The sequence below is a fragment of the Carassius gibelio genome, chromosome B6, assembly GCF_023724105.1.
Source record: "Carassius gibelio isolate Cgi1373 ecotype wild population from Czech Republic chromosome B6, carGib1.2-hapl.c, whole genome shotgun sequence".
In the NCBI taxonomy this organism is placed as follows: Eukaryota; Metazoa; Chordata; class Actinopteri; order Cypriniformes; family Cyprinidae; genus Carassius; species Carassius gibelio.
The window spans coordinates 22,455,390-22,479,364 of record NC_068401.1 but is presented as its reverse complement, the minus strand read 5'-3'; the positions used below and the strand labels follow the sequence as shown (position 1 = coordinate 22,479,364).

Genomic DNA, 23,975 nt, shown 5'->3' with positions numbered 1-23,975 from the left:
ATAATAAATGTTTTAGTATGAATTTAAGTTAGAATTACAGCGAAAATCAATATTATATACTGATAGTCTTTTATTTTATGTTTAACAAGGCAATGATGCCGTTTTAAGTAATAAAAAGTAGCACTTGTAATACTTTGTTGAAAGTGTTAGGCTGTAATGTTTTCAGCATTATGTAAATGTGATATGTTTTTATCACCATATGACATTACCTGTGATTAATATTATATGATATATTTTAATGTATAAATTATTATATTTTTGCAGTAACAATCAGATTTTAATAGCTTAAATAGGTTAGTATATAGGCATTAGCTATATAAACATATGTAAAAGCCTAATGTTAAATTTAGTAAATTGCTCCTGTGGTCATCTGTCAAGACCTGAAGGAATCCTGATTCCTCTCCAAATATTGCAATAATTCCAGTGAAATTAAACTGTGGTAACATTTTTTTTTTTAACCCAGTTAAATATAACTATACAGTACAAAATAAGATAACATGTGGTACTCGTGAACAGTCATAAAAATTTACTTTTTTTTTAAGTACACTCAAGCAGAATTTTATTTGATTAATACTAAGTTGTTGAAAAAAAATCCTTTCAAAAGCGCTCTTTCAAAAGAGTTCTTTTTCGCAAGGTTCATGCTGTGCTTTGAACTGCATGAAAAAGAAATAGTGCCGTTGCATGCCAATATGATTAAAATCTGCATCTCTAAATAACTGCAATTTTGACAAACAAACAACATAAGTGTCACAAAAGCACAGAAGGGAAATACTTTATTTATATGTCCACTGTTCAGAAATTCACTGTCAATTATGCTGATTAAACCAAAACTAACAAACAGGGCCAATCTTTTTTGTTGATTTGTGTTTTAAAGTTTTAATATACTACTTCTGATGTGATGGTAAATTTAAAGCATTATATGTGTAGTGAACATCAAAAAATAAGACAAAACAGCTCTAAGTTTTAATTCTATGACTAATTCATTCTCAGAGAAAAGTGCAGACACTCAAAGGCAGCAGAAGCCTGTATGGGGTTTATAAATATCATATGAGGAGTTGTATTGCAGGTTGCTGCAAAAATTCACCTCATTGCTCTGTCATGCAAGTGAATTAACTCAAAGAGGGCAAAACGAATTCAAAGTGCAAACAGCACAAACAGTCTAATAACGGTCACATTCTTCTATCAGCTACAGTTTCTAAACAACTGAATTAACTACAGTCAATCATTTAGCAACAATCACTCTTATAACTATTAAATAAAACATAATAATATAAGCATTAGTTAATATTTTCGTACAGTAATGTCTCCAAAAGTATTTCAACTGTCTTCATATTGATTCCAATACCATATAGAGTAGACTAGCTTTATTCGAAGAAGCTCTGTCGTGTTTATACCACTAGAGAGCACTGCAGTGCAGACCTAAATTGTCAAAGTATACTGACTCGCAAAATTAATGACATGGATGAAATCAGTATGATAAAACAAGTGGTGGATTTTTTTCATTGCTATACAGACATATAGTTGTCACATTTAGTTTTGTAGTTCCTTTTGGTAAATCAGTCGGGACACTTGTCCGGACACAATGGCACAAGATGGAATGTCTTTGATCTTGGCAAACAGTTTTACCCCAAAACAGTTGCTCTTTCCAAATTATTCTAGGCAGTAAGAAAAAATATGGAGATGGTGTAAAAAAAAGAAGAAAAATCAAAATGTGTAAAATGTTTAAGATATTCATAGTTCCTGTGCTATTCAGTCATTCTCCTTCTCTATCTCACATCATTTTCACTTCTCCATTCAGTCTTCTTCCTCTCCTTCAGCGTCACCCTCGCCTTCCTCCTCCTGCATAAACTCCACCATCAGTTCAGCAGTACAGGTGGCTTCTCCCAAACTGTTGACGGCTTTGCAGGTGTACTTGGCATCATCATCAGGACAGACCTCTGAGATCACCAGGCTACAGTGGCCGTCCTCTTCATAGTCAATCTGGAAGTGACGCGTCTCCTTAATAGGCTGGTCTTCCTTGTACCACACAACCTCGGGGTCTGGGTAGCCTTTGTGACACAGTAAAGAACAGTAACAAATTGAAGACACAGTAAAACTGTAACAAATCAAAAATGCAAGAGCAAGTGGATCACACAACAACAGTCATTGAACTAAGGTCTACCAACAGTTAACCAAAAGGGCATACTGTAGCATTTAAATATCAATATGCAGAATAGTGGATCATATTAAGTGTCAACACGCTGAATCATACCCAGGGCTAATTTGTAAATTTTCTGACTTATTATGATCAAGTTGCCAAGCTTTTTATATTATTTGTGACTTTTGAACATCACCATATTAAAGGGAGAGAAGGTAGACACAAAATCCTCACAGTATTGTTAATAAGGAAATGGATAGGTAGAGAAAAGGATAACCGTTTTTATTTTAAATCCTAAAGGAGATTAAAATAACAATACTTTTTAAAAATATACTTTTTTTTAAACTCCTCAACCAAATGGCTAATGGCTAAGAACTAATAATAAGGTTATATTATAGCTGATAATGTTTGCATGTACAAAAAAACATGTACAAATAGTGTTTTGTTGCCTTAGGATTAAAGTATTTTCTTATTAAATTAAGTAATTACATTTTATAATTTATAACAAATTCATATTTATAATTTTAACGAAATCCCTTCAGTCCCTAAAATATGTTGAGACACCATAAAGGCATTTATTTTTCTTTAGCATCCAACAACAATATTACATTTTAATAAGAACCTGGAATTACACTACAAACTAAACTAAAGTATATACCTTTCAGAAGTTTAGAGTAAGAAAATGAATACATTTATTCAGCAAGGATGCATTAAATTGATCAAAAGTGACAGTAAAGATATTTATTTAAACTTAATGGTTAAGAGCAGAATTATTACTCAGCATAACAGTTCCATGCCAGCGCAGTACCTCTTTTGCATTAAAAACTACTGTCAAGACTTATCAAAGACAAATTTTTACTAAAGAAAAAACATGTCTTAACTGCATGCACCTGGGTCCGTATTCTTGAAGAACTTTCCACTCCCATTGCCGCTTTTATGGGATTGTGTTCTCACCTATTTTTATACAGTCTATGGTTCTTACGCTAGTATAAAAGGTCATTACCCTCAATCTTGCAGTCAAAGCGGGCAGCACTGCCTTCCACCACTTCTACATCCTGTATGACAGAGGAGAAGGTGGGGGCCACAGGGGTGTGGTTTTCATCCTCCACACTCTCAAGAAACGAAGCAGGAGGCTCTTCTGAACACAAACACATTTATTAATGTGTAATTAACATTTTAACATATATGACATTCAATATACAATGTTCAGCATCAATATTGAAAACTGGTTGCTGGACCTTTACCATCAGTCGGGGAACTTTTCTTTGGACCGATTCCTCCCAACATCCCCATAGAGCTGAACCTGGAGATGGCTCGCACTGCATTCCCTGTTTTCTGCACAGACACTCACAAACATGAAGAAAACGGTTTCCCATATAACTCATAGAAATGGATTCTTTGTCTAACAAATAAATTAAAATAAACGCCAGTGCTTTCACCTGCCAGCGGCGTCTCAGGATGTACTTCTTCATCCTCTCTTTGGACAGTTGTTTAGCCTCCATATTTTTGGTGTCCTGTTTGAGCCAAGAGTGCTCTAAACACTGAGCGCAGGTTAGTCTGGCCCTATAGAGTGGCATTTATAGGGACACAGAGTTAATATCAAATGCTTAAAATCCTTTCATCACTATTCAGGATTAATTCATACATTTGAGTGATAAGTTTCTTAGCTCAAATTACACCCTGCATTTACAAGGACATGAAGCTTACCTCATGTCCTTTTTTAGGAGACTGCTGATGAAGTCTTTGGCCTGATCTGAAATCTCATCAAATGCCTCATCCTCAAAATCCCAGGTGGCTGAGGTGACATTGGCAAGAGTTTCATTGTCATTGTCTCCCATGAATGGAGAGAGACCACTGACACTGAGGGTAAACAAGAGGAAGGGTATTAGGCAATAATCTCTCGTTCTGTTAGCGCACATTCAACCAAAATATGATGTAAGGTACAACAAAAAGCATCCCTTAAGGCAAATGTTTTATTTATTAAGACATTTTTTTAAACACTTTTTTTTTTAATTCCAAAAGGACACATTACGTTTATCAATTTATTTTGATCAAATAAATGCAGCCTTTGTGAGAATAAGAGGCTTCTTTAATAAACATATAACTTTTGGACGGTAATGTATATATTCTGTATATATTCATATTTTTTGATTATGGTGTTGCATATTCAGTGCAGTTCTGTAAAAAAAAGAAAAGCTAAACATCTTATAGATAGTATAGATAGTTTATAGATAGTAATGAAGTCATACAGTTTAAAGTAGAGGCGGTATTTAAGGATATAGAGGCAATGTTTAGTGGATTTTAATGTTTAGTTCTCATCTGCACTATTTAAATGATAAATCAAGTTTAATCAGGACAATTTTGCAGTTCATAGCAACAAAACTATGTTTAGGAAAGGATCGAGCATTTAATTTTATTTGCATTCATTTTAATGGCTGTTTAGTGTTTTGGAAAAACGATCAAATCGAAAATGGCCTTTTAACACAGGGGGCATTAGCCTCTCGTAACCTGAAGATAAGAGTAACTGACACAAGTCGGTTTAAATATTTATACTTCACCTCCAAGGAATCTTATTTGTGTTTATGTGATAAATTGAAAAAGCAAGCTTGACAAGCGAGTTGTCTAAAAACTAATAATGGCCTTAAAAGGAAATGTTCCCAGTCCTCAGCATTGATTGGTTGTTAGTGACTGTCGGAGGAGTGATACCGATGTTGCTGAGATACTGATTTATCACTCACAGAATGTAACAGATGACGCCAATACTCCACATGTCTGTTGGGTAGCTGATAGCTTCGTAGTTGATCACTTCAGGAGCCACAAACTCAGGAGTTCCAAACAGAACTTTCAGAGAACCAGATTCCTCTGAAAACAGAAAAAAATCTAAATAAATTAAAACTGTGCCAGAAAGCCAGACGCTGTTTGTTTTTGCAGTTGTTTACGCTTGTTTACCTAGCCTTCGAGCAAGTCCAAAGTCAATGAGCTTGATCTTGCTTCCTGTCTTGTTGATACACATGATGTTCTCAGGTTTGAGGTCCAAGTGGACAATGCCCTGCTTGTGGATAAACTGGACGCCGTCAATGATCTGCAGCATGTACTTAATCACCTCTCGCTCAGTCAACTCGAAATCCTCATCAACGATTCGCTCAAACAACTCGCCGCCAGAAATCCTGCAGCCAATGGGGACCACAATGACATTATTGTGAAGCGACGCTAACCAATCACTGTCAGACTGCAATCTCAATGCATTGGAACTGTTTATGCACATTCCATTTAACAACCAGATGAGCAGTGTCTGGAGTGCTAAAGAATCCTCTTACAGTCAGGGAGATTTAATTCTGGGCTATTTTCCATCATGGCTGCCAAGCTGAAGCAGAGAGCATCCATGCTTTCTTCTCCCCACCTCCCTGTTTCTCTAGCTCACTATATAAGGACATGTGACACGCACTTCTCCCATCACAGGGTGCTGGATTTTACATTCCACTCTTGCCATAAAAAGCTAAACTAGTAGAATGATTTAAAGGTGTTGAAAAAACAACTAACAAACAATACAGCCTGTTCAAAGAAACCAGGCAGGACACGCAAGGCAGGTTCACCAAAGTGACCTTATGTGAACACGGCTCCCAAACTGGAACATGGCCTACTCATGAAAGCTTTTATTTAGTTAACATGTATCATGTTAGTCTTTCGGCTTAAAAGATTGAGGATATAGGGACTCACATCTCCAAAACCATGACCATGTCAGATTTTCCCACAAAGGCGTCCACACATTGCACCAGCTTGGGGTGGTGGAGGCTGTTCATGATGTCAATCTCCTGCCTCACGTTTTCTTTTTCCTTCTGTGAGAATGCCTTGATGAACTTCCCTGCCCATACCTTCTTGGTGGACTTTTCCACAAGTTTGAAGACTTGACCAAATTTACCCCTTTTAGAAATAAGAGAAAGGCAATTCAAGAAACTGAAAGAAAGATTTATGGTGCAGTAAATCCAAAATGGTTATATTGATAATGCATCTCGTACGTTCCTAAGCGGTCTTCTATATCATAGAAATCCTTCACGCTGCAGTCTTTCTTAATCACCACATCTCTGTATTCTGGTTCTTTCTCCTCATCTGTGAAATGAACAGGATATGTATCAGCTTGACCATGTGGGAGTCATGTTATTAAACTTTGGATTTAGGAAGGATGGAATGGTGGGCTAATTGCTTTGAACTTCATACCATCATCAGAAACAGTGGCTCCAACTTCTTCCCCTTCCTTTTTCTCTGGAGAAAAGTATGAATGTTTTTTAAAGGTTTAGTCTTTAAGTAGTGCATCAGCTCATCAATAGTCTGAGACCACATGCAGTGAATATATATATATATATATATATATATATATATATATATATATATATATATATATATATATATATATATATATATATATATATGTATGTATACAAAAAATATTGAAATAAATATACATTTACATGCATTGATGCATTTGATATAATACATTTCATATATAATATACAATGCAATGCATTTAATATTGATATATTAGACAAAGCTATGCATTTTAATTTAATTAATATAATATAAGATCATTGTTAAACATCAATTTGATAGACTGTTGATACATGTGACACATTACATTTGATAACATACTGTATAACATTCATTATATTAATTTAGACATATAATATTATAAGACTTGAGTTTACGCCAATTTGAGTGATGCTGCCATAAAGGCAGGAGAAATTCAGAAATTAAAATCATTAACATTTTTATGATGATAGTAGAATGTGTAATGGAAATGCATGTATTATATCAAATAGGAATGCATAATGTAGGAATTCTCTCTAGTGGCTTCAGATTTTTGGTCCCCACTGATTCTTTTTCGATCAGTAGTAACACAATTAATCAGATGTTCTTTCTCACCTGTTACCTCCTCCACTCCCACTGTAATGGGCTCAGATTCTGCACTGGGCTCTCCAACTCCATACACATTAACAGCTCGAATGCGGAACTTGTACTGACGATCAGTGAGAAGGTTCTGGACGTGGTATGAGGTGCTGTTACAGGAGGTGAGGTCATTCCATGTGTTGTCGATCGAATTCCAGATCTCCAGGTTGTAGGACTGGACAATGCTGCCTCCATCGTAGGTTGGGCCGTACCAGGAGAGGGTGAGCGAGGACTTGCGGATATCTGAGGCAGCAGGGATGCCGGCTGGGGGATCTGGCTTGTCTGGGACACAGATTTACATTGAAGAGGATAGCATTAGTTATATAGAAAGCAATGAATAGAAAGATAGGGAAACTACAAGACAATATGCTTTATGTTACTATGTTGTATCAAACTGCTAAATACAGTCTCGCATAATTAAATCATTCTCCATCCTGCTTCTCATTATGTGTCACTTCCTGTCTTTTCTTACTGTCATACCTACGATAGTGAGGTTGAGTGAGGCCTGCTTGGTACCAAATTTATTCTGCAGTTCAAGAGTGTAGCAACCACAGTGGTCTTGGTCACTCGCTGCGATTGTCAGGTGACTGCTGTTCTCGGTGGTCTCTATGGAAATGCCCCCACTTCCTGGCTGGATCTAAACAGGAGAAGAGTATACAATGTATATAGGACTTTAAGGCTTTTAGGCATTTATTTTCTTATTTTCACCTCTTCTTTAACCACATTTACATCAAACATATAAACCAAGTGATCATGAAATCCAATCCCTTATTTAGTAGTTTTTCCAAATTATTACTTTTTTGTCTTAATCTCTAGGAAACAACACGTAAAGATCACAATAGACAACAGCAACACCGTCCTCCTCTCATTTCACCATCTGTCATCTAACATTGGTTCCCAAAGTGAGTTTTGCATAATCTCTGCTTCATTGTATACATTAATGTATCAGTTTAAGTGTTTTGTACTTCGACGGTCTCTGATTCCACTGTGCATCTCTATACTTGCTGAATCACAAAAACCAAGCATGCTAATGACACAAATAATGTGAGTCTGCTCACTGTGTGAGAGTGGCAGCGAAAATGAAATGCTTGTGCAACCTGGAGGTTTCAGTCTCCTGTTAAAGTTAACAGGTGGGGTATTCAGTAGCACTTTATTTTAAGGTCCAACCCTCAATAAACTCCTAATTTTTGCTTATGTTGATAAGGAAGTTGTTAAGTTTGTATATTGGGTAGGATTAGGGATGTAGAATATGGTCATGCAATAGATGTGCTTTATAAGAACTAATAAACAGCCGATAAGGCATGATAATAAGCAACTTGTAAAAAGTGAGAATTGTCTCAGTTCATCATTGAATTCATCTGTCATTACATACTCTCTGTCCTTTTCCTACCGGCTTTTTAAATTTGAGCCAGGTGCAAGTTATGGGTGCAGTCCCTCCAAAGTTGCCCAACAGCTCCACCTTTTCTCCCGCCCTGATCTTCTGATCCCCAGGGAACTGCAGAAACTGTGGCGGAGAACCTGCATGGCATCATAAGCAAACATGGGTTCATATTCAGCACAAATAGTTATTCCGTATTTTCTCTCTCTGTCTGTCTACTATCAGTATTCTGCAAGACAGCTTATCACACAAGAACGTGTCTCTGTACATGGCCTTCAGATCAAATATTTCTTGGGCCATATAAGGGATAATGGGAGAGTAATCTTACCCTGTTTGGCAGGAGCTGGTTTCTTCTTTATTCTGGCTTCATCTGCAGAAGAGCGAGAGAGCATGTATTGACATAAGATAGCATCTAATGCAGCAGTGGTCTACTATGTACATTTTTAGCTAAACATATTTACATAATTATTAAAATAAACATTTCTATAAAGGGACGGTTTAGCCAAATATGCTCATAGTTTTCTCCTCCTCGTGCTGGCTGAAATGTGTATGACTTTCGTTCTTCTACAGAACACAAAATAAGATTTTCTAAAGAATGTTGGCAACCATACAGTCTTGATTACCATCGACTTTCATGGAATAAAAGAAACATTTCCCAAAATATCTTCTGTTGTGTTACATAAAAAAAGCATAAATAATGATTTTAGAAGGAATTATGACAGTATTTTGCAGCTTCAAATTGAATAATGGTAAACTTTAAATTATTATGCTTTCATACCACCATTAAAAAAATAGCATTGGTTATATGTACGTTAATAGCCAATAGTTAGATTGTAGGGATTTTACATTTTCTTTTCTTCCTTATTAAATTGATAAATAACAAACTTGATAAATAATAAACAATGAAACATAAACAATAAATAATAAACAATGAAAAAAAAATCCAGTAATCAAACCATGTTTTCATGAAATTAAATTTTACACCATTTCAAAGGAAATAACTGGTCAACATTCATCTGAGAACTGACAGGAGTTCTAAGGAAACTGATCAGCATCCAGAGAGAGAGATTCTGAGTGGACACTGTGTCTTGCTGGAATTCCCCTTATACGGACATGCTAAATATAGGGTCTCCAAGATCCAGGAAGCAGTGGCTCTCTCTCTCCACTATTTATTTAAGGTTTGATCGCCGTCAAGAAACAATGCAACATGTAAACCCCACTAATACTCCAGCACACTCCAAACAGAGAGACTGAGAAAGGGGGAGAACAGGGGCGAGGAAGACAGAGAGGACAGTTAGATCTTTATGTGTTTCAGCTCACAGAAGTCTACCATTTTAGGCCTTCTCTTCGTCCTCAGTTGCTTCTTTCCTATCTTTCATTTTCTCTCTTATGCTTGGAGAGACCTGAACTTTTTCCACAAGCACTGTGAGAATAAGATGTACTCTGTTCTGGTATTCGCCAGTAACATGCTTTTCGTGCACTGAATTGTAAATCACTTTGACATTGTTTGTTAAGAGCATAACTGCAATGTAAATGTGAACCATTTAGAGGCTGCTATATGCTTATGAAATACTAGAAGACTAAATGCAGCAGTACAACTGGTTGCCTATTGTTGCAAAACAACATCGGCTGAGTTTATTTTCTACTCTATCGTGATCACACGGATTAAAATGTAGGATCTAGTGTGACCATTGTGTTAAAAGCTGGAACAAAACAAACAGGCAAACCATTTGAGCACTATAGATACAATCTGCCATCAGATACTGTGGGATGGAAATCCTCTTTGGGAGTCTATATAGAGTGTGCGTGATGACTATTGTTCCCATCTGTAAGGTCAACTTCTCAGATTTCAGATGTATGATTGTTTACAAGATTTCACTATATTATTGCCCAGCTCTTTATATAAAGTATGTCCAACTTTGTCTGCATATTTATCCACATATATACTTATGTAATCCAATATCTCAACTGCTTGTATCATCACAAAATGTAAAGTATATTATCACTCAGCTCTAATTTAATGAATGCGTCTATAAAGCATGACCCGACTTGATTTTACTTTAAAGGTGCTCTTATAAATGAACAGTTCACCTAGATTTGAAAATTCTGTTGTTGTTTACTAATCCTCATTTTGAAACCTGAATGGCTGTCAGTTTTCAGTTTTTTTGTTGTTGTTGTTGTTGTTATTATTATCTTAATCCATACACTTTAATATGGAAGAGAGCAGCTTGAACATTCTTCAAAATGTCTCCTTTTACTAATGGAATGCTGATGATCACGATTTGGAAATTACGTGAGGTTGAGTAACAGATTAATGACATTTCATTCCTTTATAAATAAACTACTAACATCACAAGTAAACAGGCCACAGCATGTGTCCTCACTCACTTTCTGTAGTGGGAGTTGCAGAAGAGCTCTTCCTGTTTTTCTTATCTGCTGATGGGTCTGAGGGATCTAGAGGAATGCAAAAAACAAAACAACAACAACAACAACAACAAAAAACTTAACAATAATTTCCCCCTTTTTTGTTTCAAATAAACCCTAATTATGAGTTTAGGAAGAATTTGTCATTGTTAGTGTTGCTGTTGGGTTACTGGTATTGCACCCTCACTTAATATTATATGTTTCCAATGACATGCATAAGGGGAAGTCTAGGAGACAGAACACTTACCATCTACAGTGACCATACAGGAACACTCTGCTTTACCATGTGCATTCTCAGCCTTACATGTGTAGCGTCCTTCGTCCTCTGGTAGAGCCTTGTCGATTGTAAGTGAACACTTTTCACCTGATGTAAAACAAGAGGTAGCATTTAATAACGAGTGCATATGACAACGGAATTGTTTTGTATTTTCAGCCTTATTATTAACTAAAAACTAAATGCTGGGTTAACATGGTTAAAAAACTCTTATGCCAGTTGAAACCCTTTACAGCTATTGAGGCTTGACTCCGATAAAAAGGATACTTGATTTCCAAGAATAAAATATAATAATAATAATAAAAAAATAATAATAACATGGAATAGTCAACATTTTTTTTTCCATATTATCCAAAGGCTTCAAATTCTATAGTTCTCCATAAATATATATATATTTTTAATGCAGATGATTCCATTAGCACACATTATCTGAACCAGGGGCCGGTTAGTATATTTTTACACTTAAGAATTAAGTTAATAATATTTTGTATTCCTACCACACATCTTAGGAATGCTTATCTGAGACAAAACCAAACAAAAAAGATTTTCTCAAGAAATGTAAGATTAACACTTTCATAAATTAACATTCCTACAAACAAAAAGAAGATTTTGATGAATCCATACCCTGCTTCCTCAACATAAAATTGACCAGAACAACCAGTGGTAGGGGACACCCATCACATCCCTGTTTGATTTAGACTCAGGGAATCCTCTATTGCTATTTCAGAACCTTCTAATTGTGACTTAGATCATCATTCTGTCTCATGTCAGTGGAAGGGGTTAGAGAGACCTTAAACCCTCAGATCAAATAACCTAACGTGAATGAGCTCAAAGAACCAAGATAACACTCACTGAGTGCTCCATTTGGCAGTGAATCAGCCTCAGCTTTAAGATCATTCCTCTCAGCATGTGATTTACAACACAGCTTAGAACTCTAAAGTAGGGACTTTAGGAAAAGAGGTTTTAAAGCTGTCCTCATCATTAAATAACTCTTTAGACCCAAGGTTATCGAATTTCATTGGAACTGTCTGTCACATTTAAACATCTATTAATCAAAAGAGATAAAAAACTGTGTAGAAAATACAAGATCAATAGTATTTGGCATTTTAAACTGTGAAAATGTCAAAAGTATCTACTTTCATACCTTCCTGTGATATGACAATGAACTTGGATGCCTTCACTATTTTCCCATCAAGAATCCAGGTGATGACAGCTTTGGGGTCAGAGGTCACCTGACACTCTAACCTCAGCCTCTCTCCATCCAGCACAGTGATGTCACCGAGCGGCTGTTTGAAAACGGGCAGCTTTCTTGTATCCTTCTCTCCTCCATTCACAACTTTTGCCCCTTTGTCGTTTGTCTCTGTTATCTGTCCACCAGTTGTCTTCTTCTCTGGGCTGGCTTTCTCCTTTTTTTCAGTTGTCCCTGCATCAGTGCTGCTGGCTTTCTTCTCTGTCGTTGCGTTTTCCTTCATGTTAACCTTTTTATCAATTGCACCACCATTTACACCATTGACATCACTTTGCTTTTCCTTCTGTGGTGCCTTGGGCGCTAGCTTTGATGAATTCTGTTCATTTTTCTCAGTCTTCTCTGGTTCTGGTGCTTGCTTCTTATTCAGGATGGACCTGAAGTCTGAAGGTGTGCTGCTTGGAGGTGGCGTGGCAGCAGGTGCTTTGGGTGAACCATCTTTCTTGTTGAGCAATGACCTAAAGTCAACCTTTGTTGGGGTGCTTGTCTTGATCTCAGACCCTGGCTTAGGCCCCGAACGGGGCTTTAGAGCTGCCCTAAAGTCTGTCATCTGGCTTCCTTTCCTAACCTCTAGAAATTAAAACCAAATTTATGAAAGCTCTTTTTGTCAGTCCCTCTCAGCTCCTTAAGTAGGGGTTTCTTCAAGCTGTAAATGAATACGGATGTCCAGTTGTATGAACGTTCCTTCACGATCCCACTGATCCAGTGACTTTGTGGAGGTCCTGCTCTGTCTGTGGTAACTGTGCAACTCTCTGCTCTCCCCCCTCAAACCACTGCTGGGACAACCCTTCTGGACCAGAATGAAAGAGGGAGGAGAGAATAAAGGGTAGAGAGAGGACATACAGAGGGAAGGAGAGAGATATGTGTGGGTGGGGAGTGGAATTGGAATGTTTAAAAGCTTAGACTCCATTCTATAATAGGTTAATTGGAGACGGGAACACATTTCATATCTGTGTGGCATCAAAGGGGAGCGCCATTGCCTTATTAGGGAAACACTTCCAGTGCATGGGCATCAACACAGCGGAACAGAGCTAGGAGGTAAACAGATGGCAAGATAGCATCAGAATCTGATACATTATTAGTATGCTAAGAACATAAATGCAGATAAACATCTTGAGTAACTTGATGTGGAGTTACGTTAACTGAAAGGCAAGAACTATTTAATAATTTGCAAAGAAAGAGAATCTCACTGTTTCTTTGGTGCTTGGACAGAAACCAGAAAAGAAGTGTTCTGTTTATTCCGTGGGTGTTTCTTTGGATGCTCCTAACTTTTTGACCTCTCTATAAATGGGGGCCCCTCACTGGGCCAGTTCGAAGATGCATTTCACCAATCAGAGTTGAGTTGCATGTCTGCAACAGTTTATATTAAAATGTTACATGGGTAGCCTTATATGGCTATGAACCTATCTGTTACTCTTCTACTTGTGCGTGTGTGTGGAAGATGGACACATCATGGGAATGTCTCCTAGATAAAATAGCTTCCTGTGCTGTTTTGCTTCACCACAAAGTGAATTGGTGAGTGAATTTTCCATTGCTGCTGGTATTAAACAGTCAAACTCACATCTTTAAATGAATCTCCCTTATATTCTGTAAAAGTCCAGTCCTCAATGGCAATCCTATAGAGATCTTAGAGATAACCATAATGATGAAATGGGATGTAATTGCATGAGGCATAACGAACAGATCTGTTTGAGCACAGATGCTGACATCTGATGATTAGAAATACTTTTAAATAGGAGATTTGAAAACAAAGTCTCATTTTGTGGGTTGGAAAAAGCTGGAAAACACATTACTATGGTGTGGGTTTTAAACTCTTGTCAGCAAAAGTCCAGATTCTATTGTTAACAACAAAACAATGGCAAAGGATACATCATGAAAAGTCCCTCGCTGCTTTGTTCTGGGAGTTTATCTTCGGCATTGGGGCAGGAACATTAACCAGACTTATAAGGAACAAACAAAAAGAGTATCTCATTTTTAACTGCCACCCATTTATGCGCTATCCTCAAGCTTTTCCACAGCTGTACTCTGCTATAAACATATCTCTTATCTTGGAATCTATAAGCACACCTATTTTTTTTACACTGTTATTAAACATACCACGGAGAAGACAGTTTTTAAAGCATTAATTGTGCAAAATAAAGCCAACTATCAAAGAGAAAGAAGGAAACCAGTAACTTTAGAACATTTCTTTTATTAACCTTTATTAAATTAAAGCTAATTTATTCATATAAGAAGTGCTAAGTTTAAAGGCAACATTTCACATATACTTTGCCAGTATTTATTTGCACAGGCCACAAACTGGTAAACTGTCTACTGTCTACAGGAAGCATTTATTATATAAATTAGCTTTGCTAAACATACAAAAACAGAAACAGTCCAACAATAATAATTTATTCAAAAGCAAGCAAAAGCACATTGCTTATTCTTTGAAGAATTGTTTATCAGGCAAAAAAACTAAAAGCCTAAAGAAAATACCTGAAGGGAATAAACAAAGCCCCAACCATTCAGAAAAGTTTTTGAACTATTTTAAAGCTATAACATGAAATATGTTAGATATTCCAGGCAGTTGTTTGCATCTGAGGATAAACTCGATGAAAATAACTGACTGGAGAAAAAAAAAAATAGCAGGAATGTGTAGAATGAAGAGTATAAGCATGAGTTTGGTGGATACTTTCTACCTTTTAGTTATGATAACGAATATGAATATGTCTGATGTGTATTAAAAGAGAGATATCAAACAATTTCACAGTAATCTTAGGCCTAAACCATTTTTATTGCTTGCGAAACTTATACTTTATATTTGATGCACAAATAAACCTCTGATCTGAATCTACTCTTCAATGTGATTTTAAAATGTATAAAACTGCCAAATTTATGATAAAACCAGAAAGTTTTTAGTTATTCAGTTGTTAGAACCTTAAGACCAAATTTAATGTGAACATACTGTACAAACTGTATACACTGCATTTTCTCTCAAGGATTGACACAATAGTTAGTCTCAGGGATGCCCTGTACTACATACAAAAAAGCAATAAACATGTCAAAATGGAAGTACACAAGTGAGAAGTTTCTCATTAAAAATATAATCTCTCATCTCCTCCTTGCATTTAAATTATGATGATACCCATCACACATTCTGAAATAGTAAAACAACAGTGGGTGTGAGAGAATAGGGGGCATCCCTTAATATCCTTGCTGAGAGTGGTGTGAAAGGAACATGACTATGCTTTGTATGGAGAGGATCTCATCTGGGGCAGACAAGCAAGGGGACACTGTTTACAGAACTGCTTGTGTGGTCTTTCTTCTTCTGAGACCAGAACCTTATATGTCCATAAAGACTTAATAAGCACTTCTCATACCAGTCATGATTCAAGGCTTCTGCATACTGTTCTTTTCTGAGAATGTTGTCTGGTTATATATAATGTTTCACATTTCACTTTGAAAGATGGCTGTTAGATATCATAAGTTCATGATTCATGGCTGTTGTACAGTACTATATGAACCTCAGTTATTATGGCTTTGGTATACTGACAATGACATTTCCCCCCATTTTTATTTAAATTAATTATTAATTAATTTAAAGTTATTCAAAATGCATTTATTATGTAATTCCATAGCAATCTTCAAGAATCTTAAAACCCATGTCTTCCATCTTTATTTGACCCTCTAACTTTAGCACTTCACTATTCTAATTCTATTCTTTAAAAAAAACTACCTTTCTAATCTTTTTGTATTCTATTGTCTTTTCATTTATTATGCAATTACGTGTGTGTGTGTGTGTTTGGGTGTGTGCGTGTATAAGACCTCTAACACTAGCTTGCTCTATTTTTTTATTCTATCTGTTTTCTTTTTATTTATTATATTATTCAAAAGCCCTTGCTATGTGTACTGTGTTAACCTAACTGAGACTTGTTATAGCACTTATATATCATTGCTCTTTTTGTTGTTTTTGATTTTGTAAGTCGCTTTGGATAAATGCGTCTGCTAAATGAATAAATGTAATGTAAATGCAATTCACACTTTAACACACATAAATATAAATAATAATAAAAAATATATAAAATACTGATTATAAATGAGTTGATGATGACCAAGGAAAATACTTTAGTACTTTTTATGTGATAATTAAACATTTTAAATTTTAGAGTCATCAGAAAATAGTTATAGATACTACATGTTGGTGAAAAATGCTCATTAATGTAGACAAGACATAAATACAGGGGAAAGCATGATGGTTGCAACAAGGCTTTCTTCAATTAGGAATGAGCTACAGTGATAATATTACTGCACATACTCAATTAGCCCCTCATTCTTCCTGGAAGAAAGCAGCCTCATGTAACCATTCCTTCTACAAAAAAAAAAAAAAAAAAAAAAAAAAATCATATATCATATCATATCATATAAAATCATATATCATTTTAATCAGTGCTTTCTTGTGTTGAAGATGTTGTGTCAAGTTAATATAGCAAGTTGTATTGTGGCTGTCAGGCTGTAGGGACAGTTGAATAACTTTGTTATAATCTTCCCAATATGCTGCACCTTACCATTTAAAAGCTTGCCATAACATTACAAAATTTTAATTTTATGAACTAATAGAGAACCCCTTTCAATAGAAAGGTCTCACTACTTTTTATTTAAGTAAACAGGTTTTTAAAAATCGAATGAGTCTAATGTGTCTAATTTCTTTCTATCTCACTCTTTCTGTCACACACACACACACACACACACACACACACACACACACACACACACACACACACACACACACATAAAGACAGTTAAATAAAATGGTTGATTTGCCTAATTTGATTCTGAACAGTAAGACCGATTACTACTTGGTTAACTGATAGTTAGGCAAAAGTTTTAACATAGTGGCTATGTTTATGCATCTGGCCCCAGTCAACTTTCACAGAAGTTAACAGAAGTAGGAAATTATTGAGTCTCAGTTTTTCCAACTGAAGGAAATGGAACAAAAGTTGCAACCTCTCCCCTATATACAAAAAAAATGTTGTATGTATGTTTCGAACTTTGAACATGTTTTACACTTTTTACAATGCCCTTTTCTTTATTATTTTCTTTATATTTATTGTCTTCACTATCTCAAAAATTCTTAATTGTCACTAACCCAGGTGACTATGGAATCTACAATCTATGAAAGTTGTAAAAGACAAGACAAGACAAGTCTTTTATCTAGGTCTGCCATCTTGTGGCAGATAATTTGAGCAAGCTCTCCTCATGTGAAATGAGGTATGAGAGAGAAACGTTAAGAAATGTTTCTGTTATCTGTCTATAATATATGAGAATCATGAAGCCTAAATCGTGGTCTTTATTAAACCTTATTTAATGCTTGTTTGACCTAAATATGGAACAACTGGACCAGTCTGTACATTAAACTGACCTATATCTCCAGACAGACGACCTGATTGGTAAGTGCAGCCGACACGTCACAGTGGGCGGGATTACAGTACACTAACTTCCGCATTACTGTACTGCATTGATTTAATGAAACTGGTTGGTTATGCTGAAGTTTTAGACGCAGTTAGCGTTGTCAGAAGAAAAAACCTTGTCTAAGGAGCAGATTTTTATTTCGTGAACAAAATTGGTAACTTGGTAATTCATTTTCATAAACAGATTTATATTAAGTAATTAAAAACTAGTATCACAGTATTCAGTCGTCTAAAAGAGTGAACCGCCTCATAACTGAAAAATGTTAAAAGCGATTATCCTAATTGGGGGCCCTCAAAAAGGTGAGATTTTAGTTTTATTATTGTTGTTGTTGTTTCTAACTGTACGAATGTTATGAATAAAACATGAATGATACCGCAACAACATTATCTCATATGATGACGTGGCGCAAAGGACGTAGCTACGTGATAGCGTCTGATATGTTAAACACGAATTAGCTGTACAAAGTTACGGTCTTTTAAATTAGCAAATATGGCGATGTATGGATAGTAAAACCTGTTAGAATACACATTTCATAAAAATGCCCTGCGTTCAGGCACCAGGTTCCGCCCCCTGTCATTCGAGGTGCCCAAACCCCTGTTTCCCGTGGCAGGAGTTCCCATGCTGCAGCATCATATAGAAGCCTGTGCCCAAGTAAGACACTGCAGACTATGATTAGATCACATGTAAAGCATACAGCTGAATGTTCTACACAGTAATCAATATCTGTTTTTAAAGTTTGCCATGTTTTATTCTTTTACAGGTTCCTGAAATGAAAGAGATCATACTAATAGGTTTTTATCAGCCCAATGACGAGCTAAACCGCTTTATTTCTTCTGCACAGCAAGAGTTTAAAATCCCAATCAGGTAGATACCAGTTCAGATCAGCAGATATTTTAAATGAAGACAAATTTATCCAATTTTATTGTGTTCTATAATACAGATGATATTTATACTAATATTTTGTCTCACCACATCTGATAGTCCTGTAATTTAAAAACTTGTCAAATACATATGCTTAACACAATTTATTTCTTTTTGAATCTGCAGGTACCTGCAGGAGTTTGCCGCCCTGGGTACAGGAGGTGGGATCTATCACTTTCGTGACCAGATCTTGTCTGGGGGTCCGGCTGCATTTTTCCTCATGAATGCTGATGTATGCTCTGAGTTCCCCTTGCAGGAAATGCTCCAGTTCCACCGTCAACATGGCGAGAATCATTGTGGAGTCTTACTTGGGACAACAGTAGGTTTATTTTTAGTAATTAGTGGGGTATATGATTTTTGGATATAATATAATGTCATAATAATATAATATTTAGGGCTGTCAGTTTAAGGTGTTAAAAATAATGTGATTAAAATATTGTAACACAGTTAACAGACTGGTCCCGCGCCAAGACCAATACATCATATTACATTTCATAAGGTTTCCTGTTGAAAAATATGATGTAGGGCAACAACTACAAAAACATAAAATAAGGTCGGTGTTTTGAAGACTTTTGGTAATTAAGCTCTTTTGGTAACCAATGACTTTCACTGTATGAGCAAAAAATACTAAGATGTTACTCAAATGATCTTCTTTTATGTTCCATAGTTTATGTTAGGCCATTGTAGTCTAAATGTTTATGTGTTCTAAATTTTATGTTGAATCAAATGAAAGATTTCTTTCTAAAGCTACAGTTTGAAATGTCTCCTTGATTTGTTCTCATTGAACATAATAATGGATTTAAATGACCTTTTGTGGGTGATTTCACAGCCAACTTTAATTTGTGACTAATTAGATTAATTAATCGACAAATCTTGTAATTACTTAGATTAAATATTTGAATCGGCTGACAGCCCTAATAATATAATATAATATAATATAATATAATATAATATAATATAATATAATATAATATAATATAATATAATATAATATAATATAATATGTAGTACTGTTAAAAAGTTTAAACTTTTTTTTTTTATTATATTTGTGAAAAAAGTATCCTATGTTCACCAATAACAAATTTATTTCACCAGTAGCACAGTAATAGCAGTAATATTATACAATTTTACTATTAAAAGATGACAGTTTTCTATTTTAAAATAGTTTAAAATGTAATATATTTCTGTGATGGCATAGCTGATATTTCAGCAGCCGTTATTATAGTCTTCAGTGTCACATGATCTTTCAGAAATCATACTTAATCATAAATAATAAATTTTTTTTGTTTTTGTTTTTGTTTTTATCAATGTTAAAAAAAGTGGTAAAGTGTTTCAGGGTTTTTTCTATATCTCTCTCATTGCAGGCCAATAGAACACAATCTCTGAACTACGGCTGCATTGTGGAAAACCATGAGACAAATGAGGTACCAGAAATAAATATGTACAAGACTGCTTCCTTGTACACTAATTCATATGATCTGAAGGACAAGCATTGTGTTAAAAAGAATGCCATTAAGAAGATACATACTTTTTCACATTATGCTAATTATGACTCATTTCTTTCAGGTGCTCCATTTTGTGGAGAAACCCAGTACTTTTGTAAGTGACATTATCAACTGTGGGATCTATTTGTTCACACCAGATATTTTTGGCCACATTGGGATGGTTTTCCAGAGGAACCAGCGGGAGAGGATCCAGTGAGTGTCACTGACATAATTCAGCCTCTAAACTCCTTTGAAACCTCCACCGGACAGTTTTACGTGTATAATAATAGGTCAGCCTGACCTGTTTGCACTGAAATGAGTTATTTTCTTCCACAGGGAAGAACTCACTAATGGCAAGCAGATGTCAGAGGTGATTCGGCTAGAACAGGACATCTTTACAACCCTAGCAGGACAGAAAAAACTCTTTGTCTACAAAACACAGCATTTCTGGAGTCAGATAAAGTCTGCAGGGTAAATCTGCCTTTCTCTCAATTTTTACCTGTCATCTCTCCTTCCTGTGACTGTTTCTAATACATGATGTTATATAATGTAACACAGGTCAGCAATATATGCTAGTCGTTTGTACCTCAAGCAGTACCATCAGACACATCCTGAAAGACTGGCCACAAACCAAGATGGAAGCCCCAAAATAATAGGTATGTTGCATGAAGAGTTCTCTCTGAATAAGTTTATCTTAAAGCTGTGTTTTTATCAAACCCAATTCACCTATGTAAATACAGAACACACTAGTTGCATTATATAATCAAATGCAGTTAACAAGGTCACCGAAAAATTGTTTTCCACCTTCAGGGGATGTTTATATCCACCCTACAGCAAACATTGATCCCTCTGCTGTGGTAAGTGCGTGGGCAACAACTTATATACAGTAAATATATGCTTCTGCATTGTATTCAATTTCTTTCTCTCCATTCAGTTGGGTCCTAATGTTTCCGTCGGCAAAGGGGTGACGATTGGAGGAGGCGTAAGATTGAGGGAGTCCATTATTTTACATGGAGCCGTGTTACAGGTGAAGTGGGTCACAATGACAATCAGACATTAGAAAGAAACGTGACATTGATTATTATAAAAATATATGGGTTTCTGTTTCAGGATCACTGTTGTGTGTTGAACAGTATTGTTGGGTGGGACAGTACAGTGGGGAAATGGGCAAGAGTTGAAGGAACTCCAAGTGACCCCAATCCCAACGACCCATATGCCAAGATTGACAGCGAGACTCTGTTCAGAGATGGAGGTCTAACCCCATCCATCACCATCCTTGGTATGAAGTTTCCTTCGGTATAAAAATATAGAATTTAAAAGCTTTGTAATGTAATTTTTGATCAGTTTAAAGCATCACTGATGAATAAGTACACTTTAAAATTATACTGACTTCAAACTTTTGAATGGTAATATAATAAAGCCATGTTGTAACTACATTACTGATAATCTAATAAATAATAAATACGATGTACTGGTTTTTTCCAGAAGGTGGAGCTGTTCCTTAAGAAGTTATAACAATCATCTTGCTACTGCTTGTATGTGGCAACAGTTTTTTTCACAACAGGAAGTTTGTCTGACCATCTAAACTCTATATTTTCCTTCTAGGCTGCAACGTGAGTATTCCATCAGAGGTCATCATTCGGAACTCTATCGTCTTGCCTCATAAAGATCTCAACAGGAGCTTCCAAAACCAGATTATCCTATAGAAGACACTTTCCTCTGCTGTCTTTGTGAATAAACACTGTACATTAGGTCATGTAGAAAGTATATAGCCTAAAGATTGCACTAAGTTCTGTTTATTGTTTATCATTATTTAGTGTTTATGTATTTGGTAGTTACAGTCTAAATAAGAAAAATAAGTCCACTTGTGTGGTCAATTTGTATTGCAGTAATATAGCGTGAAAAATATTGTTCAATGGGGTTCAGTTTTCCTGATAATTTTAAGACTGGGAATTTTGTATTTAATATCTTGTTCTAAGTTGATACAGCAGCCGTATACACATATAGTAGATGACAGTTGTAGACAACACAACAGTTTACTTTTATTTTAGTTTTATTCCATAATTACAAATCAGACATACCTGTATTGCCTTTTCAGTAAAATGAAGAGTGAGAAATTTGAAGGTACATATTTTTTGGTAGGAAAGGAAAAGATGGTGATAAGGTTTTGAATTTTAACAATAAAAATTTTAAATTAATAAATAAATAATGATTTTATTTCTGAATTATTCATGTTCTCTGTTGCAACCATGTATTAAAATCATCTACTAACAGAAATTTAGAAACATCAGAACGTGGAGTCCCCCGTGAGCACAAGTTGAGCCTTATGAATTTGTATTTTAATTAACAGATCAGGAAAATGTAATTGAATGCATCATAATGTTTTAAATGTGTTGCTGAAGTTGACATATCAAATTATTGTATTAATGGGTGGATACAGCTGTTACTACTGGGCTCGCGCACATCAATAATGTATAGTGCAATTTTTGTCACACTGTACAATAATCAGTTTTTGCTTTGTTGTAAGGAGTAGGTTTAGGATTGACGTAGGTGTAGATGTTAATAAAAAAAATGTAAATGGTTCAAAATTGTATTTATTGTTAGTAGCTGTATCCCTTCTAGCCACAACCGTGAATTAATTCTAATGCTAACTTTTAAGTATTTAAAGACAGACCTACAAAGAACTATTTAGTTGTTTATCAATAAAATATACTTCTCTTAAAACCTGCACCTGCATCATTTCATCTAAAAAAATAAATAAAACCAACGTTGCAATTTCTAGTGAAGAACTACACTAACCATGATCTTGCAAAAATATTTCCACCAATCACAGAACTAGGGCAAACTAATGGCACCAAAGGACCTCTGCAGCAGAGCCCTTCCCCAAGGGGAGCCTTCAAGGTTATCAAAAAAGCATAATGCACCAGTGCTGGCAAGGAGACAAGGTGCTTTTTTTTTCGGTTGTCAATTGAGAAGAGGCTTCAATATGCTTAATAAACTGTTTCTGTGAGGAACCACCTTTTCGCCATATTACTTAGCAAACTGACATCCTGTTTGCTAATCTTCAGCATTTTTTCAAATTTAGGATGGTGTCATATTTGGAGTTTACAACAGAAGTATTGCTGTTTGCTTCATATAAAATGTTATGATTGACCTTAAGCTGGTACGTTTTGTCTTATAACTTTTTAACAAAGTCTCTAAGAAATGCTTATAGGAAAAATAAGAAAAATATGTAAATAATGGTTAAGCATGAATGCACTCTGCTGTTGGCTAAATCTTTTTGTAATGCAATGTTGTGTGAAGTAGCTAGATAAGCTAACCAAAAATGCATGTAACTTTGTCCAAGCAATTGCATATTTGTGTAAGGTATTGCTTGGGTGTGCAATTACATGACAAAGATGTACTGAAAAATCGAAAAGCTTTTCATTTGTGTTTTTACTGTACAGACTACAATGTTTTCAAAACAATCCGGATTCACATAGATCCTCAAAAAAAGACCAAATCCCCTGTATTATGCATTACAGGCTAGTAGTTGGCGACATCAGTTGAAAAGAAACAGCACACACCTATTGACTATAGATTTGTAGTATAAACAGAAATAATGACAGTAAAATGTGCAAAAATGTGCATTTTGAAATTCTGTTGTCATGTAAATAAATGGCCATAATCCATAAAAAGTTTTCAGTTTTTACTTTAAAAAGGAGCCCCAACACCCAAGTTAA

The 23,975-nt window shown here is 35.5% G+C and overlaps 2 protein-coding genes across 4 annotated transcripts; one reads left to right on the top strand and one right to left on the bottom strand.

Moving 5' to 3' along the window:
• Positions 1-756: 756 nt before the first annotated feature.
• Positions 757-13,197, bottom strand: mylkb (myosin light chain kinase b). Of its 2 annotated transcripts, none has more exons than XM_052558981.1 (17): positions 12,299-13,197; positions 11,128-11,244; positions 10,845-10,910; positions 8,785-8,826; positions 8,469-8,596; positions 7,559-7,715; positions 7,055-7,360; positions 6,353-6,397; positions 6,154-6,244; positions 5,855-6,058; positions 5,087-5,304; positions 4,876-4,999; positions 3,845-3,997; positions 3,577-3,700; positions 3,382-3,472; positions 3,141-3,275; positions 757-2,048 (listed from the first exon to the last, which is right to left on the bottom strand). In XM_052558981.1, exons 1-17 carry the CDS (start codon positions 12,948-12,950, stop codon positions 1,795-1,797), a joined length of 2,907 nt encoding a protein of 968 aa, XP_052414941.1. In that variant the 5' UTR covers positions 12,951-13,197; the 3' UTR covers positions 757-1,794. The 2 variants fall into 2 exon arrangements, with proteins under 2 accessions (XP_052414941.1, XP_052414942.1); XM_052558982.1 differs by having other exon boundaries at positions 3,141-3,272; positions 12,299-13,187.
• A 179-nt stretch (positions 13,198-13,376) lies between these two features.
• gmppab (GDP-mannose pyrophosphorylase Ab) lies at positions 13,377-22,478 on the top strand. Of its 2 annotated transcripts, none has more exons than XM_052558995.1 (12): positions 13,377-13,915; positions 18,402-18,499; positions 18,609-18,712; positions 18,896-19,088; positions 20,134-20,193; positions 20,336-20,466; positions 20,590-20,724; positions 20,812-20,909; positions 21,064-21,110; positions 21,188-21,280; positions 21,364-21,532; positions 21,859-22,478. In XM_052558995.1, the coding sequence occupies exons 2-12, from the start codon at positions 18,467-18,469 to the stop codon at positions 21,957-21,959; spliced, it is 1,164 nt and encodes a 387-aa protein (XP_052414955.1). In that variant the 5' UTR covers positions 13,377-13,915; positions 18,402-18,466; the 3' UTR covers positions 21,960-22,478. The 2 variants fall into 2 exon arrangements, with proteins under 2 accessions (XP_052414955.1, XP_052414954.1); XM_052558994.1 differs by lacking the exon at positions 13,377-13,915 and adding an exon at positions 17,857-18,147.
• Positions 22,479-23,975: the final 1,497 nt, after the last annotated feature.